Source organism: Rhagoletis zephyria, unplaced genomic scaffold, assembly GCF_001687245.7.
Source record: "Rhagoletis zephyria isolate East Lansing unplaced genomic scaffold, Rhagoletis_zephyria_1.1 Rzeph_scaffold_00128, whole genome shotgun sequence".
Lineage (NCBI taxonomy): Eukaryota > Metazoa > Arthropoda > Insecta > Diptera > Tephritidae > Rhagoletis > Rhagoletis zephyria.
This window is the reverse complement of record NW_016157212.1, coordinates 75,477-94,468: the sequence shown is the minus strand read 5'-3', so window position 1 is coordinate 94,468 and position 18,992 is coordinate 75,477. Positions and strand designations below refer to the sequence as shown.

The window sequence follows — 18,992 nt, the reverse complement described above, 5'->3', positions numbered from 1 at the left end:
GATGAAGATGAAGATGAAGATGATGAAGATGAAGATGAAGATGAAGATGAAGATGATGAAGATGAAGATGAAGATGAAGATGATGAAGATGAAGATGAAGATGAAGATGAAGATGAAGATGAAGATGAAGAGATGATGAAGATGAAGATGAAGATGAAGATGAAGATGAAGATGAAGATGAAGATGAAGATGAGGGTTTGGATTTTTTATAGAAGTGCTGGTTCAAAGGATGATCTTCTTCTAAACTCTGCATTTCTCTTCGTTGGATGTTTACTTTACGTATGCCCACGTACTATATTCATACTTAAGTAGACACATATATACTTATAATAAAGATTAATCTATTTAGGTGATTATGCGAAGCCAAAGGCACGTGATTATTGCAGATTTGAACACATTTTGTGTTATTTGCTGAGTGACACCATACTCATTATGGATTTATACACACATAAACAAAACACCAACATACGTGCATACAACTTTTTTTCTGAAGCAGCTGTAGCTACTACAATTCTACCATAATTTATTTGCAGTGTTGGCATTTTGTTGTGGCAAATATTAAATGGTGAGCTGTGGAAGCGTGCATGTTAGTTTATTTCCACTGCTGCGTATGCTACGAATATTATCATTCTATGCTGAAAAATATTTACGCAAACCAACCACAAAACAAGCAATGCGCCAAGCAAATGTACACCTGCTTATCTTATGTGTGAGCGAACTAATACATAAGTAAATACTAAGTCAGTACCCTGCAGGAAATGTATCTAGCTATAAACTAACTTTAAGTTGATTAGGAAGGAGCTATAAGTCACTTATTATCTGTATATTTTCTTTGACGAAAGCTAGCTATATTTCTATGGCGATGGCCGCGAAATAGTCAAGGGTGGTTACCTCTGCATTTGATGTAACTAGCTGGTAACTAACTACTTTAGGGCATAAAATATCAATAGGAAAAACAAAATATTTTTTTTTATTTGTTTTTTTTTTTATTTATTTACTTTATTTTTTTCACATTTCATATTTGTTTACATATTCTGCTGTAGGTGGTCCCTATTCGAACTCCGTCAGACATAACTTCAAAATGATAATATAAAATTTCGATCTTCCCTTTATTTGTCCTCAATTCGAAAAAGTATTTGCGAAGTGCAGGATATTTAAATAGAAACGCGTTTAAAGAAGACAATCTCGAGCTTAACTCCTGCATTACTTATCCACTTGTTTCAAGTTAGATTTTTGTAGCTGACTACAAGTTATATATTTTATAGAAATCCCGCAAAAAAGCTAACTACAAGTAGGTTATTTTTTATCAATTGATAATTTTTTTTCTGCAGGGTATGCATACGTACATACATACACACATACATCCATGCATACGAGTAGAAAAGCTGTCTCAACTGTAACTTAATTGTCATTTATTTCAGGCGAATGCCTTCTAGATGTTTGTAATATATACAAACTAGTATAATGGTACAACACCTGCTGCAGCATTTGTTACGCTGCGGCATTCGAGTACATACACGTGTTGGTATTTAAAATTACTCATACGTTCAGGTGGCACAAACACCCTTTATTTTGATGCTTGCAAGTTTTCATAAACTTAATGAGAAATATACTCAGTTGTTTGGTTGTATGTATTACCCTTTTCGCTACTGTCGATTAGTCTCCTCGCTTATTATGCGCTTCCGTTTGGTTTTTTTTTTTTTTTTTTTATGTGAAACTTCTTTAGCGGCGGTTGGTTGGTTGGTTGGGAGTAAATTGGTAAATTGAACGGAAATGGTGCAACAGAAATGGTTGGGACGGAAACAAGTGCTTCTTGAATGTATGTTATTAATTTAACAAAAGCTTGCTAATAAAAGGTTAAAGAATAACATTCAGAAAAAGGCCAATACAAGAAGAATACAAGAAATAAAATCAAAAACAAAGATGCGGAGAATAAAGGCAAGAATGAGGACCAAAATATGTTTAAACACTTTACTTATATAAAGGCAAAGGTGAATGGGAATATGCAGATGAAGAAAATGATAAGCATAAAAGCAAAAACTTAGATAAATATAAACAAAAAGATGAGGATGAGGATATCGATAAAAGTAAATATGAAGATAGAGGAAGAAAGATTAAAATAAAGGTAATTATAGGGAGAAGGATATAGATAGAGACAAAGAGACTCAATCTGGGAACTATTTTGGAATCTTAGAGATTATCGGGATTCTCGGGACTTATCGATAAAATAATCCATATTTTTATCGGTTTTCTTATCGATATTGTTATCGAGTGTTTATCGATTTCGTTATCGGTTTCGTTATCGACATTTTTATCGATTTTGTTATCGACATTTTATCAGTGTTTTTGTCGATTTTTGTTATCGATATTTTTATCGATTATTTATCGATTTTTTATCGATATTTTCATCGATTTTGTTATCGATATTTTTATCTTGTTATCGATTTGGTTTCGATATTTTTATCGATTTCTTCGATTATCTATCGAATTCGTCATCGATTTTGTTATCGACATTTTATCGAATTGGTTGTCGATTATTTATCGATATTTATAGATCTTTTAACGATTTTGTTATAGATTATTTGTCGGTTTTATTTTATCGATATTGGTTATATTGGTTTGGCCCAGGCGCACTTACTTTTTTTTGCTTTGAATCCATTTAACATTTCCGGTTTGAAGGGAACATGCGAATGTTTTGATTTCCCTCGCAGAAAGCTACCGTAGCTAAAGTTGAAAAAGTTTACGGTATGCTCAGATAGGATTTATTTTTTAGATAGGATTGAGAACTTTTTTATTTGTTGCATTTATTATAGTTTAAGTAAGTGAGGACATTTTTGCGGTTAATTAGTGTATCAATTAGTAACGTGAATAAGAATGCGCAAAATTAAATAAACAATAGATATGCGTTGCGTTTAAAAAGCTTCAAATAATAACTATAACTCTTTTACAAAATTTCCTTTTTGGTTGTTGTTGTTTCCGACAGGGTGGGTGTATGATGTATTTTGGAACGAATCCCTAGTCAATATCTTCTAAAAGTAATTCTTCAGCAGACTCGATTCCTTAAAACTACAGACATTTAGATTTGTTTTCTTTCATAAATGTACCAGGAAACCAAACGAATGGAAATATCCCATCGCCTTACAAAAGTTTGAATCCTACAGCAAACGGCAACGACCGCTACCGCAGACGCCAAATTTTTTTGCCTACTTGTTTGCTCGGACAACGTAGAACTGCGGTACTACATTCACTATACTAATTCAAATAAGTTCTTATTCAATTTCAGTTATACATATCTACCACCGACGAGGTAGATATTCAGGCTAGGCTTGCGTGCTCTCTGTATTCTACGTTCTCGATTTTTGGTCCCTTGATCCGTATTAAGTTTACGAATTATATCCAGAACTTAATGCGGATCAAGTGGAGTTAATTCCCGAGATTATTCCGAATTAAAGAGTTGATCTGGATCAACGCTGCCGTCTGTCTATGCTTTTACTCTTGACGACCAATATGAAAGGACTTATAAAAATAGATTTTTTAAAATGTGTACTGGTTTTCAGATCTATTTGTTCGATATCCAAGATGCGACTGATAGCTATTTTGGGAGGGTCAGTATCTTACAAAATGACTTCCACGAAAACATAGGCTACATATGTGAATTGCTCGCTAGGCAGCGCTGGGATGGGCATTAAAAAAAAAGCGTATTGATGGTTCTACTGGTAATTGTTTAGCGGAGCTTTTGCTCTAAATGAAATACATTTTCAACAAATATCTTAGTATATTTACTGGACGATTTTCGTAATCTATGCTAACATCTGAAGTTTACAATTTTCTATTACAGATATCCGAAGCCCAGCACACAAAATCCAATAGTCAAATTACGCGTTGCCGACATAAGAAATCCAGAGGATATCAAAATAAGAGATCTACAACCGCCGCATGTACTGCAAAATGAGTAAGTATCGAAACAAATTTAGCAGTTAAGAGATTGTTATGGTAAAAACTAAATACGAATAGAAGCAGAAAAAAATTGCAGCTCTTGTTAAATAGTTTATCCGGTTATTCGGTTAATCGAATAGTCGATTAGAAACTTTGTTATCGGTTGATGGTCGAATAGCAATTATTATAATAACCACACGGATTTAACTAACCGTTCACTATCAACTAATCGCTCACCATCGAGTAGTCTGAAAATTTACTAACCGAAATTATTGGAATAAATAGTAACAGTTATTCACAATAAAGAGTAGAACTCCACAACAAAAAGCTTTTCAGGCGACCGCCGCTTTCCAGGCTTTCACCATTTTATTCAGCTAGTATATTTTTTACATTGCGACGTGAGTGCTGAAAGCCATAACGCCTAAGGGGCTTCGGTGTGGAGTTTTACTCTTAGCGGTGTTGGTTTTTGCGATATCCATAAGTATTCAAAAAATATAAAAAAAAGCAATGGTTATAGAAATAAATCAACGTTTGTTGTAATAGTCGAAAGGAAAGGGTTAGTTGATGGAGTGAAGTCGATTAGTTGTCGAATAAATTTTTGCTAATCGAATAACCGATAACACTACTCAAAGAAATTGGAATGTCTATTCTGGTATTCTTTACATAATGAACGAATTGATCATGCGATAGAATAAAATCCACATCGCTAAATAAATCGATGACATTAGCGAAAAGATAAAATAAATAAATAAGCCTAAATATTTGCTCAATGATTTTAGTAAATATATCGATAAACAAATCGATAACTTATCGATAATGGCGGTCACAAAGTTATCTCATACAAATGTTGATATATGTGACTTAGTAATGAACAATCGAAAAAAATTAGTTAAATATACATATATATTTTTTTAATATGGGTGTTTACACCGGTCTGGTTATGTGGTTATATTTCTTATTTAGTTCGAAACAATAAAATACACTACCGAATAATAATAATTTTTAACCATATAACCTGATAACCAGGCAAGTGTGTACACCCACAATGTGTTGTGCGTTTACATTAAAACTACTTAGGAAGCCACCTATGTATACAGCAAAGATTCGCGAGCATATCGAGCCCTTATCGCCAATGGATGTAAGCGACATTTTTTCAAAATTTTATTTTTGATGCAGAAATGCATCTAGATGTTCTAGGAAGATATCTACATCAAAAGTAAAATTTTTAAAAAAATATCGTTTACTACTCTTTGGCGGTTAGGGCTCGATATGTATACACATAATTTTTTTCCTTTATCCAGCATTACGACGCTCTTCCAGCAAACGAGCAATTTTTTTTTTTATACACGGGATAACTATTTTCCCGAAGTATCCATATATATGTATGTACATTTATCCCTGCTAATCTAAGCATTATTTATGACCACATACCTAAGTGAATGCCACATTAACTTATGTTTTCAGAACGATTGCGCTTTTGCGTGCAGCGGATTGGAACAGACAAAATAAATTTATATACGCACATATGTATCTACCAAAAAATCCATTAATTTTATCTTATATGTATGTATGCTCATTTCTTTCTTTTCACGTTTTCATCTGCTCAACCTGCGGCGACTGATTTTATCAGAGATCACTACTTCAGCAGCGCCAGTTGGGTGAGCGAAACGGAGATCTGTGTAGTTTGGTTGAATCGTCCGCAAAACATTTCGGTGGTCAGCATCTGTAAGAGTCCATTGTTTATGTGCGTTGAGGTAAATATATGTTATAGTATGTGAGTATAATCGATGAAAAATTATGATGATGCTTATGTGTGTGCATAAGATGCATAGACTGCAATGCACAGTGGTTCAAAACTGGCATTTAGTGTTCATAATTCACTGGTGCCCTCATTTTTCACTCAATTTTATAAATTTATGTTTTAACGAAAGCTTATAATATTAGCAAGAGATCAGTTGAGCCTGATTTTTGAATTTTTGTTTGATTATATACATTTTTTTAGTTTTAGTGCAAAGTGTCGAATAAGTTGCAATTTTGAAGAAAATCGATTCTCCTGTTCCAATTAATAAAGGTTGCATAATACATACTAGTTGAAAAGAGTTATAAAAAAATTAAAAAATTTCAAATGTTATAAAAAAAATTTATCCAAGATTAATTTATTTTATTTTTTTGGTTTTTAGAAAACTTTTAGATCATTAAATTTTAGTATAGTTAATGAAAAGCAAGCTGGAAACGCTTTTAGTTTCTATTTAGCACTCAGATGGACTCGAATGGAAGCGAAAAAAACTATTAAAAATCAACTTAACTTCTAGCCACTTGCGACTTCCGTTTTGTTATTTTAAAATTTTATGATTTATAAAACTGCACACCAAAAATTTTTCTACAAACCAAAAAAAAAAATTATATTTCGGTGAAAATTTTATAACATTCAAATTTTTCTTGAGAATTTTTTTTTCGTGGGCAAACCCTACAATTGAACTAGTTTTTGTTATGTAACATTTATTACCTGGGAATCGATTTTCTTCAAAACTGCTACTCTTTCTGTATTTTGCATTAAAAATTTTAATATAAACTAAGAAAAATAAAAAAATCAGGCTCAACTACTCTCTGGGTAGTTTTTGAAACTTTCATTAAAAAAAAACTTTATCAAACTGGTTGAAAAATGAAGGCGCTAGTGAATTTTGAACAGTAAATTCAAGTACCACTGTACCACTGTGCAATGACTATTAACAAGCACTGGACCAGTGAATCTATGCGTCTGAGTGCGTGCATTTGTACTAAATAAGTTTTAGTGTCACTCACTGCTAAGCGCAATTTATCAAAACACACAGCTATTAAAGCTTATACTGGCGATTTCTTTTATTTATTATATGGATTTTCTCCGACGCTTCATCGAACTATGACCGAATATGCAAACCAACGCTCGAAAATGCTCCTAACTCTGCGTGCAGACTCATCGCGTGAGCGGTGACGGTCGCGGTTGGGTGGATACCAATTCGGTGCCATTGTTTGCCGCGAATGCAACTTCCTATGTTGCCATATCGCCATTGCGTGACGGCACGTCCGGTGAGTTGAAACTAGCAACGCCATTTTTTCGCTCGCATGCACAACCATAACCTCAATTTTCGCCATTTGTATCACGCTTCTTTTAATGAAACCCAAAAATTTGATTTATTTTGCTCTCCAACAGGCTATTTCCGTCACATTGTGCACGTCCATGTGGCCAGAAAGCGTGTCCTGCCACTAACGCATGGCCAGTACGAAGTGAATGAGTTGCTACATTGGGACCAGCTGAATAATTGGATGTAAGCACCACCCCTACTTTCACCCACGCCTCCCTTTTTTTCATCAGTTAAATTAAATACCATATTTTTCCCTTTATCCGCACGTCCTCTACCTCTTCCGGCAGCTACTTTCTTGGCATACCGGAACGCCTGCCGGGTCAGCAGCACCTGTATCGCGTGTCCGCTTTACCACCACGTCACGGCTCGCCGATTCTGCTGCCCGAATGTCTAACATGCCCAACACAATTGCGCAGCAGCCATCAAGGGGCCGAGGGGCAAACGAAACCGCCGCCAAAATTGGTCACGGCATGGGACGATGACTGGGAGGATTCTGAAGAGCGTCAAACTTTGCCGCCACCCACTCTAACACCGGAACACAAGCATCCAAAATCGTCACACCACCATATCGAACCCAGTGAATGTCTCTATCACACCGCTAAGTTTCCGTTGGCAATGCGAGCGCGTTATGTGCTCATTGAATGTCTGGGTCCAGTGATACCCACCTCAACAGTGTACGCACTCACTGGTGTTTATGGCGAGTTCAACGATAAGAAATCAATGCCGCCAAAGAAATCCGAGGCGCTAGAGTTACTCCTGACAGTGCAGAATAACACGCGCCTGAAGGAGAAAATGTTGCGCACTGCATTGCCGCAGGTGAAAACCTTTCCAGTCATGATATCGGGCGGTTATCACGCACAAGTGCGTCTCTTCCTGCCGCCCGTGCTGCGTGAGGATGAGATAACCCGCTACCCCACTATATTGCACGTGTACTCGGGACCAGGCACGCAGTTGGTTACAGAAAAATGGCACGTCGATTGGAATACCTACTTGTCGGGGACGAAAGACTACATTGTAATAGAAATCGATGGACGAGGCTCATCGGGTCAGGGCTATCAATTGCTGCATGAAATCTACAAGCGACTAGGATCCGTAGAGGTGTCCGATCAGCTGGAAGTGAGTGAATATCTGCGTGACAATTTACATTTCATAGATGGTCGCCGGATGGGTGTATGGGGTTGGAGCTATGGCGGCTACACTGCAGCACTGGCGCTTGCGGGTACCCAGTCGATCTTTCAGTGTGGCATCAGCGTTTCACCGGTGACGAATTGGAAGCTTTACGGTAAGATATTTATATCAAAAGGTAAAGACAGACTCATTCGGTAGGCTCCGGTTTTTAGCAATGATCTTTTCAATCCCTGCTGTATTTAAATATGCCCTTAATAGCTTGCTCTATTATGGATTCCTACAGCCATTATCTTATCCGGATTATCTTAAAAAGGCTGCATTTAGAGGTGACCTCTAACCATATTTGCTACTTGGAAAAATTCTCAATTAAGAAAAAATCAGGCTTCCCGGGCTTTTCGTAATCTTTTCGTAATGGGTGACCAGTTAAGACTAAAACATAGTTCAGGAACTATAAAGATTTTCTTGCCGTTTTCTTCCAAAACTGCTAAAAGTCGTAATGGTTTTGTTAAGTCGATAAGGTCTAGACAGCGGCTTGACTATCAAAAGTTGTATGCTTCCGCAGGTCAAGATTGCTGGACGCTTCACCTGAAAGGCCGATAACAATGTGCATACTACAATGGAGGCTTTGGTCTAATATATATACTTTCAGCTGGGATTTTATCAAACAGTGGCCGACTTTCTGGCACTGCAAATATCTGGGCGCTAAATATAAGGGTGCTCATTTATTCTCATCTAAGGATTTGGTATGGAATTTTGGAATGGAATTTTCCATCATACCTAATTTAAAAGGTACGAAGCATAAAAATCCAAGCCTCTTCTATTCTGAGGCCTTTTCCATAATCCTTTATGAAGACTTCGGTGAGTTCTTTGCAGTTGCATTCGTAGGAACGATGACAATTATAAGAAAAGTCCACCTAAACCTCGGAAGAATAGCATCATTTCATACACTGATGGCTTCAGAACTGACTAAGGCAGAAGCCTCATTCTCGCTAGAAGCCTAGAAGACTCCTTTTCGCTATCATAGAGCAAGTGTTTTAGGCTGCCGTTCCTGATATTAAATTACGGGTGTGCCCGGAGCCGTATGCAGAAAATGGGATGAGAATCAAACACATCTACAAGAACTGGGTTTACTTCATTTGGAAACTGCGACACAGTGGAGTTATGGGCGTCCAAGTGACAGATATTCGTATAAAAGGGAAGACGGGCTGCACAAAGACTTAGAACCTTTTATATCTCTGTATTTTTATATGTATCTGGGTTGAGGACGAGCTAAATTCCTCATGGACCGAAACACTCTTTCAGGCTTTCCTGGATAGGACTGCAGGCTGATAGAGCACCTAGTAGTTATTTCCTGGGTCCAATTATCGCTTTCAGGGATCACCGTATCTAAAGCCCTTGATAACCTCTTTTTAATTTCTGAAAACCACCTTGTTTTCCTTCTCTTCTCTCTCATCCTCAGATTCCACCTATGCTGAACGCTACTTAAGCTTTCCGAATGTGACTGACAATTACAAGGGCTACGAGGAGGGTGATCTCTCCAAATATGTGGATAATCTGCGCGATCGTCAATTCCTACTGGTGCATGGCACCGCCGATGACAATGTACACGTGCAGCAGTCAATGGTGTTGGCGCGTGCGTTAACCAATAAAGGTGTGCTCTACAAACAACAAATCTACCCAGATGAAGGACATACGCTGTCGGGTGTTAAAAGACATCTCTATCGCTCGATGACAAGTTTCTTTGAGGATTGCTTTAAGAAGTTGGTAAGTTAAAACTGTGTATTTTGCTGGTTATGCTACTAATTCCTTTTCACCTAGACTTTTGCTTTAATTTTGGTATGCTTTATTTTCTTTATACGAATATACATAAATGGTTTACTTTTTCACTACTTTCCCAAACAATAAAACACTTTTAAATACAAACTTCTTGTTGCTCTTTAAAAAAAAAAAAAGAAGAAACTCCTTGTTTAACTCTAATTGTCGATCCAAATTTCTTTGTCTTTTCATCTTTGCTTCCATTTTTCCTTTAATACTAATGCATTCCAAAAACCACAATTTTTTTTCTCTTTATTTCTTTCATTTTTGCATTGTTTCAAATAAACTCTACTCACATTTATTTCTCCTTAACAATCGTTTATATCAACAACACCAACCAAAACCCAGCTTGAGCAACAACTGAGCAACCAAAGTGATTCCGGGGATTTCTTAGACTTCCACAGTCTTATATAAACATAATTGTTTGCCCAAAATTTTGGATATTTATACGCATTTGTAGCTCAGTTTCATTAGATGCTTTTCCAGAATATGCAAACGGCTTCGTGAAACTCTTTATTTAAGGTATCCAAATTTTTTCATAAATGTCTCGTAATTGGTGTATTTTGGTGTCAATATATGTTGTCTAAATTATGTCTATGTATGTATGTATGTTAAATGTAATTTGATGGGCTTAAATGTTACGAGAATTAGGGCGTAGGTACATAGATTTAAAAGAGTTAAGTAGATTAGAAATTTGTGAGGAACATTTTTATAGCTGTCGGTTTATATTGGTCTTGAAAATATTTCACCATTCGGTATTCTATTTGTGCTAAGGTGAACTGTGAGAATGATATCTGCCTACCCAAACGATTCCTTTTCTCCAAATAATCTTTAATAATAAGAAGTGACTTTATACAAAATAATATCATTAAAAAAAAACCTCGTTTAGAGATGGATAAGAAGTGAGAAGGATTACAAATGCACTCATAATACCACCCGAGCTGCCGCGGTGGTCCAATATAATTTACTATAGGCACCTACCGACGACTGCTTAACCCCACGGTCCTCACAAACACAGCGGATCAAAACTATGGGTTGATCAGCGCCCCGAAATGTAAGTATTTCAGTACCAATCGGCAGCGCGGAATGTTTATATTAACCACCTTGATTGGTTTCGAGATCTATCTAAATCTCTGCCTTACTTTGCAACTTCACAACGGGCCAACAAAAGTCAGCTCTAGCCGCATTTTGCTTTAAACCCCCACAACGACCACGATATTCCCCGAGGTTCCGTACACAAGAACAGGCCAGAGCAAACTCTGGGGCTCCTGTTCCCCGTCGTACCAGATTTAAGTCTCCGGTAAGACCTCGTAGCGGAAACTACGGCCAGTTTAATTTAGATAGCACTCTGGGCTATAGCCTACACAGGCTCATTTACCCCCTCATACATTTACACATCTTAGCCGTCTAAAGACCTCTCGTGCAAGTTTCCCCAGGCTTTCAATATGCTGCACCGTGGAGTCAAAAATAAATCGTCCATTTGTCCATCTAATTTCCATCCCATATAAATTTCTAATTTTGAAGTACATCGATCATTCACAAACAACGTATCCGGCATCCTCGCTCTGCGCACCACATGCGCAACCCTCCAAATCATGTAGACATTTATGCAAAAATTACCCACGTCCAGTCAGAAGAATATCCAGACTCAAATAAAATCTGAAATCCGGGTTTTCGTGGACATAATTAACATACCAAATGTACCCATTATCCCAGAGGTCCCACCAATTCCTCAATACCGCTCTTTATGGGAGGTGCGTTTGCTCTCTAAGAAGCCTCTCTCCACATAAATAATCATGCATCAACGGCTACCTTAGCAAGAATGTCATAGAACGGTCTATGACTACCAGATCAATGATAGGGGCTCCCATTAACATCTGAAGTGAATCAGTGGAAACTGTGCGACATACCGGCAGACAACCCAGCAGCATTACCCTCTGGCACGACAGAATCTTTTGGCGACCACCAACCGTCATAACAGATTCATACTACACAGTAGACCCATAAGTGACACAAGCCACAAACAAGCCCTGAACGAACCGCACGTTGGCCTAGGCCCCAGTTAGAGGCCAAAATGCAGCGGACCTGAACTATAGCATCCATAAGTCGCTCCGGAAGGTGCACCAAATGTGTATCAAAGTTCATTCACTCGCCCATCAAAAGCCCGATTAAATGCCTCCTAACCCAGAATGGAGCTGCGAGCTACGCCGCAATCTACGCGCTGTTTCGCGAAACCATTGGAGATTAATTTCGGTGTAGTGTCAAGCCATTAACAGAAGTAGACGCCTTCGCCGCCACCGCTACGGCGCACCTACACAAATATTTATGTACCATAAAATTTTTCATTTCCATCATACATCGGACTACAAAAGTGTCGTTTTTCGAGGCTTTTCTTCCTCCTGTTATTGAGCAGTATCGTTGTGGTGCGAATAACTTTATTGGAAATTTTTCACGAATGTCGTGAAGCTAAGCTTTTTTATGCAACTAAAAAGTGTTCAGTAAAGTTCGTTCAAACGGATGAGTTTTAGCAAAGCTTTATTTCGAAAATATTTTTGACGAGGATTGCCACCTTTTCGGAAATTCAAAAATCAATTTAATTAACAAGTTAATCAAATACATATATTAATATGCGTGTCAAACTAAAGAGGTTTACGAAAGCTTTATTTCGAAAATATATTTAACAGTTTTGCCAACTGTATAGAAATTTAAAGCTAATTTAATTAACAAGTTAAAGGAAGTATTTGTATTAGGGTATCAAGAGATAGAGGGTTAAGAAAGCTTTATTTCGGAAATATTATTGAGTGCGGTTGCCACCTTATTAGAAATTCCAAATCGATAAAGCTTAAAAGTTAAATTAAATATTTGTATATGCGTGTCAAACGAGCGGGGCTGAGGACAACTTTATTTCAAAAATATTTTTGAAGAGTGTTGCCACCTGTTAAAAAAAATTGAATTAATTTAATAAACAATTTAAATTAAATATTTTAATATACATACCAAGTAAGAGAGGTTTAAGTAAGCGCTACTTATAAAAAATTTCTGAAGAGAGCTGCTACATTTGCAAAAAGTTAAAATCAGTTAATCAATAACTTATATAAAAGCAATACTGCAACAATTTAGGTGCCAAAAGAAAGAGGTTTAAATACAATTTATTTTGAAAATATTCTTGAAAAGGGTTGCCATCTGTTCATAAAGTCAAAATCAAATTAATTACCAAGTTAATTCTAATATTTAAATATGTATGGGTATTAAACGAGAGAGCTTTAAAAAAGCTTAATTTTGAAAATATTTTTTATGAAGATTGCCAACTGTTTGGAAATTTATAATCATATTAATTTTAAAACAAGTTAAGTTACATATTTTGTATGGTTATCAAATAAGAGATGTTTTAGAAACCCAAATGAAAAAAGTTTAAAAAGGCTTTATTTCTAAAATATATTTTGGTGGGGTTGCCATTAGTTTAAAATTTCCAATTCAATTTTTTTAGAGCTGTCAAAGTAGAGCAGTTAAAGAAAGCATTTTTGAAGAGAGAATTCACATGTTTACACCAACTTAAATCATTTGGCAACCTCTCTTACTTTAGCTTAACGATATTGAATTTTAAGGTGGTCTAAGAGACCTAGGGCAGGTGCTTATGGGTTAAGGTATAGGAGGTGTCTTTATGTGGCATACTTTTAGGCATTCGGAGCTTTTCGGTGATCATAATTTCGACTTGCAATTTGTAGATTCCTACAGAACGCGAATAAACATAAGTAATAGACTATAATACCAAAGAAGCTTGAACAAAAATGTAAGATTGAAACTTATAATATCGGCATGTGACTTTTTTCAATTTAAATGTTATGTAAACATTTTCAGATACTTTTGCTTACATTTTATTAAATAATTCGTTCTTAAGCTCTGCTTTAATATTGTTTTATGTGCGGTTAACTAATTTCAGCTCTGTCCGATTGGACATACAGATTTTTTAACATACATTGCATACAAACAAAAATATACTACATACATGCATTATGTCTTGTGCCATGCTGCAGCTACATACATGCAAACTTATTTATTTGAAAATACTAAATTTCACATTCAAATAAGTGCTTCAACAAGGGAACTCTTCTTGAATTAGCGCATACTTTTTCTGCTTGAAACAGAAAAATTAGTATTTACGGCCCTTATACCCACGCCAATGACAAAACGTATCGCATAACAATTGCTTTAACTACTGCGCCTAAAAGTGTGCTCCACGAACTTGGCTTTAAGCGTTCTAATATTGACCATTTTCTATGTTATTCGGCGTAAAATTTTTAGGCATTTCTTATGCGATGAGTTTTGTCATTGTCGTAGGAATAAGGCCATTAGTATAACCAACTTAGTTAAAAAATATAGCTCCAGCTGTGCGATAAGTGAAAATTTTTTCAAAAAATATTAGTGAGTTTCCTGCTTGAAACAACCTATGCCACAAACAAAACTTAACATTCAGCTTTAGTTTCTAACTTGCGTTGCTTACTAACCCAATTTATTTTGAATTTATCAGTTTTACTAACTTTCAAGACGTCCATTGTCATGTATTTTGCTGTGCGCCTAAATGTGTGCTTGTTTTTTTTATGATTTTTGCTATCTATGCACACGTAAATGCTTTAATACAAAATATTTTTTTTTTATTCAATATAAATGTAACAAATTTATATTATATTTGTATACAAATCTTTAAATACTTTCGTACAATTCCAATTCAATGACATCGCTCTCGCACCTCTCTCTCTTTCCCACACAGGTGCCGCCCGAGTCTAAAGCTGGCCTTGGAAATGGTGGTGGTAGTGATATACAACAGCAATAAAGTTATGAAAATGCTTTAACATTTTGATTAATTACAAGTGTACAGTGTAGCGCCTGAAATTATGTGCTCAACATTTTTGTGTTTGAAAAACTTGGATGCGACATAATTTTCAACAAAAACCACTATTAACTGGTATGTATTTGAAAGATGCAAAATCAAAATTCGGTCAAAAATAAACTATGTAGACGAGTATTACAAATTTCATGGTTGTGAAAACTAAAACACAAAAGCAACAAAAACAACATAATGTCCGTGCGCCAAAAAGTCGACTTTACTGGCAAATAACCGAAAAATATATGTAATTATGTGACGGGCAGCAGCAGCAACAAAATTAAAACAGAAAAAAATAAAAATAAAAATTTTGGGACAAAATAGTACAAGCAGAAGATCAAAAGTCCATGCAGTGAAAAACAGAAAAACAAAGCACTCTCTCAAATGAAGCTGCTTTTGAGGCAAAGTGAGTTTTATTATCAGAAATTGTTTGTAAAAACACAAAAACAATATAGCCAGTCAAGAAAAGACAGCAACAACAAAAATAATTTGTTTAAGAATTTAAAAGAAAATATGAAATTGTTGCTGAAGTACAAAAAGTCGCCGATAAAAGTACAACCGTATTATGTAACTCGAATGTCAGTCACTTTTTCTCGTGGGTGAGTGGAATTTCTAAGAAAATAAGTACAGCATACCTTTAGGCACTGGGTGTATTTGTGTGGAACTCATTAGCGCCACATAGCGGAACTATTAGCGCCACATAGCGAAGCTTTCATTACAATCCCCAGGAAGTATGGCAAATATACGTCTAAATTTTTTAGGTTAAAAGTTTCTTTTGCTTTTCAAAAATAGTATCGCGAAGTCTTAAGTTTCTAAGTATTTATCAAATTGCTAGACGTTTTGCAAATTTTTAATAAAAGCTCGAATAAAATTAGTAGTGTAAGCGTTAAATTAAGTATTGTGTAAATTTTTAAAATTGATCAAATAGCATACAAAAGTACATTTCTAAAGTAGTAGTGCAAATACTGTTTAGATATTTAAAAGTTTTAAATGAAAAACTATACATAAAAATAGAAACTTTTTAGTTTTAAGAAAACTTTAAATATTTAGCAGTTAATTAAACGAAAAAATATATATAAAATATTGATTTAAAAAACTTAGTTAAAAAATGAAAAGCTCAAAATTAGCTGCGATATTAAGATTGAAAATGTATAGATACCTAAATATAAAAAAATATATAACTACATAAAACTGAAGCATGATTAAATAATACTCATAACAAATAGTAAATATGCATTCATAGTCGACCAGTCGTTAGTACAGAAGAATTTTAATTGAAAATTAGGCGCTTTAAAAGTTTATAAATTTCGCATTTGTATGTGTAGCGCGCTTTTTCATACTGTCGCCTTTAGTGCTTGCAGCTTGAAATATTTTAGAGCTTTATTGCTTTGTAAGCAAACGACGCATGAAAGTAGGCAAACTTTTTGAGATTTGTAAAAGCTAAGTACTTTTTAAGAATTACTTAAATTTGTAAGACAAAAAATATTGGCATGCAAAAACGCGATTTTATTTAAGCTAAGTTTCAGTTAGTTGTAATCTTTTATTCGATCCTAAAAGTCTGCAGTTTTTTTTAATATTGTGTTGATGATCTCTTGTAAATAATTTTACAATATATTTTGGAAGGAAGTAACATAACATAAACAGTTGAAAGTATGCTTTATTTTTTTTAATACGCTTAGAAAAAGGTTACTTTATTGTTTACACTCATTTAAAATTCGAAAAATCTTACCAATGAGCGCATTTTCTAAAAAAAAAAAAAAACAATTTTTTTCACTCCATCTTCTTCACTCATTTCTATTTTACCGACCAAATTTAGCCGTTATTTTATGAAGCGGTATTTTTTTTATCAAAAAAAAAAAAATAATAAAAATACTAAATACAGATTAAATTTACCGAAAAAAATATAAGCCTAAATCTAAAGTTAGTCCTCTTTCAGATAGGTCAAGTCTTGAAAGCAATTTTTTTCGCATTCTCTTTTGTGTTTTCTATTTGCTTCCACACGCGTCAACTTTAATTGAATTCAAGTCCTTGGTTCTTAAACGGGATGCAACGAAAAGATCAAAAGAGACAAGAAAACTTGAAACGAATTGACGGTACGGAGGTATCTGTACTCTTCCCCTCTCTTCCCACCTCCTTCGCCAACGAACGAGCAGACTTGAAAGCAAGACTTGACGTGTCTGAAAGGGAACTTATCATTCTTAATTGAAAAAATTTAAATAAAAAAAATGCGACTTTGGAATTATCTTAAACTAAAAATCTTGATATTTCGGTGCCTAATTTTAAAAACAGGCGATTGATAGCCATACCTTATATGCACGTATATTTTTTTTTTAAAGCACAAATGTCTGAATTTAAAAAAAAAGCTTTTTTGCTACGCCTAAAAATATGTAATTGATAAATAGCATTTTTCGAGTATTTTTCTCGAATTTTCGAGCATGCAGTTATGAAGCCCTTTAAATTCTAGTGCAAAATTAAAGTTTCAAGTCGCCAAAAATTAACGTTCATTTTTTAGATTTTTTATTTGTGGATAGTGTTGCGCATTTTCTTCCACATAAAAATAAATATTGACTATGGAAGAAATTCTGAATAAAAATTTTTGAAATTTTTCGTATTTTTTTGAACTTTATATAAAGTGTGAAATTTTTAATTATATGGTTTATATTATAGAATGAACTATATTTTCATAAATAATTAATGCAAAAAAAATTTCATAAAAATAATTGTGAAAATTATATTCGAACAAGGTGAGCACTTTCATTTGTCGCCTAGTGTATGTTCACCATAGATATAATCGACAAACCACTGTTTACATCTTTCATGGGCGATATGAATAGTATACAGAGTATCTTCGCGAATCACATTTTTCCCTAGAGGAGTAATAATTCGGCAAGCCCACCCGTTTTTGCCTATTCTTCTTTTCTTTCTCTAGTCCACATCTTCATTGACCATTCCGTCAATCTTCGATCCATCCGAGGTGAACTTCGCTAGTCTGTTCTTTCAGCTCCTGTCTCTTACTTATTCATATTTTGACTGACGAAATCGAATCTTCGATGCATATTTACCCAATAAACCGATATCGCAATTCAAAGCCGCTTTGCCAGCAAAATTTAGAAAAGGCCTTTAAGAGTAGAACATTGCATAACCTGCAAAAAAATATATATATAGGTGCTTCGATGATAAGCCAAATTTATTATCATTACTCACGCATTCTGTACAACAAACATGGATGTGGATGTGAGAAGCTTTTTGTATTAAAATTGATTTTCATCATTAAATCCCCAACAATCACAAATAAAAAAGGCTTTAACAGCTAATATCCATACACATTGTACCTGCTTACTACTATACTTACTCGTATGTGTGTGTATTTAACCCATTCATTGACATTGCCGTGGGATTATTTACAATTACAATAGCACCCTAATGAGACAACCTTTCATTGTATTCGCGCACACACCGAATATGGGCGCTGAAAAGTAAAGCCTTTTGGATGCCATAATAAACGTAATAATAATTCACAATAATTAATGAAAGCTGCACACACCGACTCCTACATACATACGTACGTACATATGTATGTACGTTCTCCCTCCACCTTTTCACTGACACTTCCACGTGCTGGTAATTATGCAATCCGCAAACTGCTGCGCAGCTTCCACCATCCACACAGTTGGTGCTAATAACAGCACACATAGGGGGGAAGTGGGCAGAAAAAGTGTGAAAAATTTGATTAATATGTGCTTGCACAAAGGGAAACAAAAGAACAGAAGAAAAGAAAGGAAAACGGCGCCGCCTCTACTCTACATAAAAATTGGTGATGACAGTTAATTTAAAAACAAAAAAAAAAATTCGCTTCCTTTTGAATGAATGAATGTACAAAACGAAATGAGAATGCGAAACTTAAAAAGGCAAAGTGAAATGAATTTGAGAGGCCTGCTTTTAGGCGCACTAAGGGAAATGCTGTGTTTTTAAGCTGAAAACGATTATTTCGCGACTATTATCGCATAAAATGGATATAATTCTGCGTAAACCATTCGAGTGCACCTGTACGTATGTCTGATTATTGGCTTACATCTGTACATTTAATAAAATTGTAACAGGCCGATGTC

At 35.1% G+C, this 18,992-nt stretch overlaps 1 protein-coding gene across 1 annotated transcript in view; it reads left to right on the top strand.

Annotated features, from left to right (window-relative positions):
* The window catches only part of Dpp10 (Dipeptidyl peptidase 10), a 127,292-nt gene extending 111,427 nt beyond the window's left edge, over positions 1-15,865 (top strand). The window contains exons 9-15 of the mRNA XM_017637139.1: positions 3,839-3,952; positions 5,567-5,690; positions 6,888-7,002; positions 7,127-7,241; positions 7,346-8,340; positions 9,646-9,950; positions 14,770-15,865. Coding sequence (XP_017492628.1) covers positions 3,839-3,952; positions 5,567-5,690; positions 6,888-7,002; positions 7,127-7,241; positions 7,346-8,340; positions 9,646-9,950; positions 14,770-14,832 — 1,831 coding nt within the window. The 3' untranslated portion in view covers positions 14,833-15,865. The remainder of the gene's footprint in view (positions 1-3,838; positions 3,953-5,566; positions 5,691-6,887; positions 7,003-7,126; positions 7,242-7,345; positions 8,341-9,645; positions 9,951-14,769) is intronic.
* Positions 15,866-18,992: the final 3,127 nt, after the last annotated feature.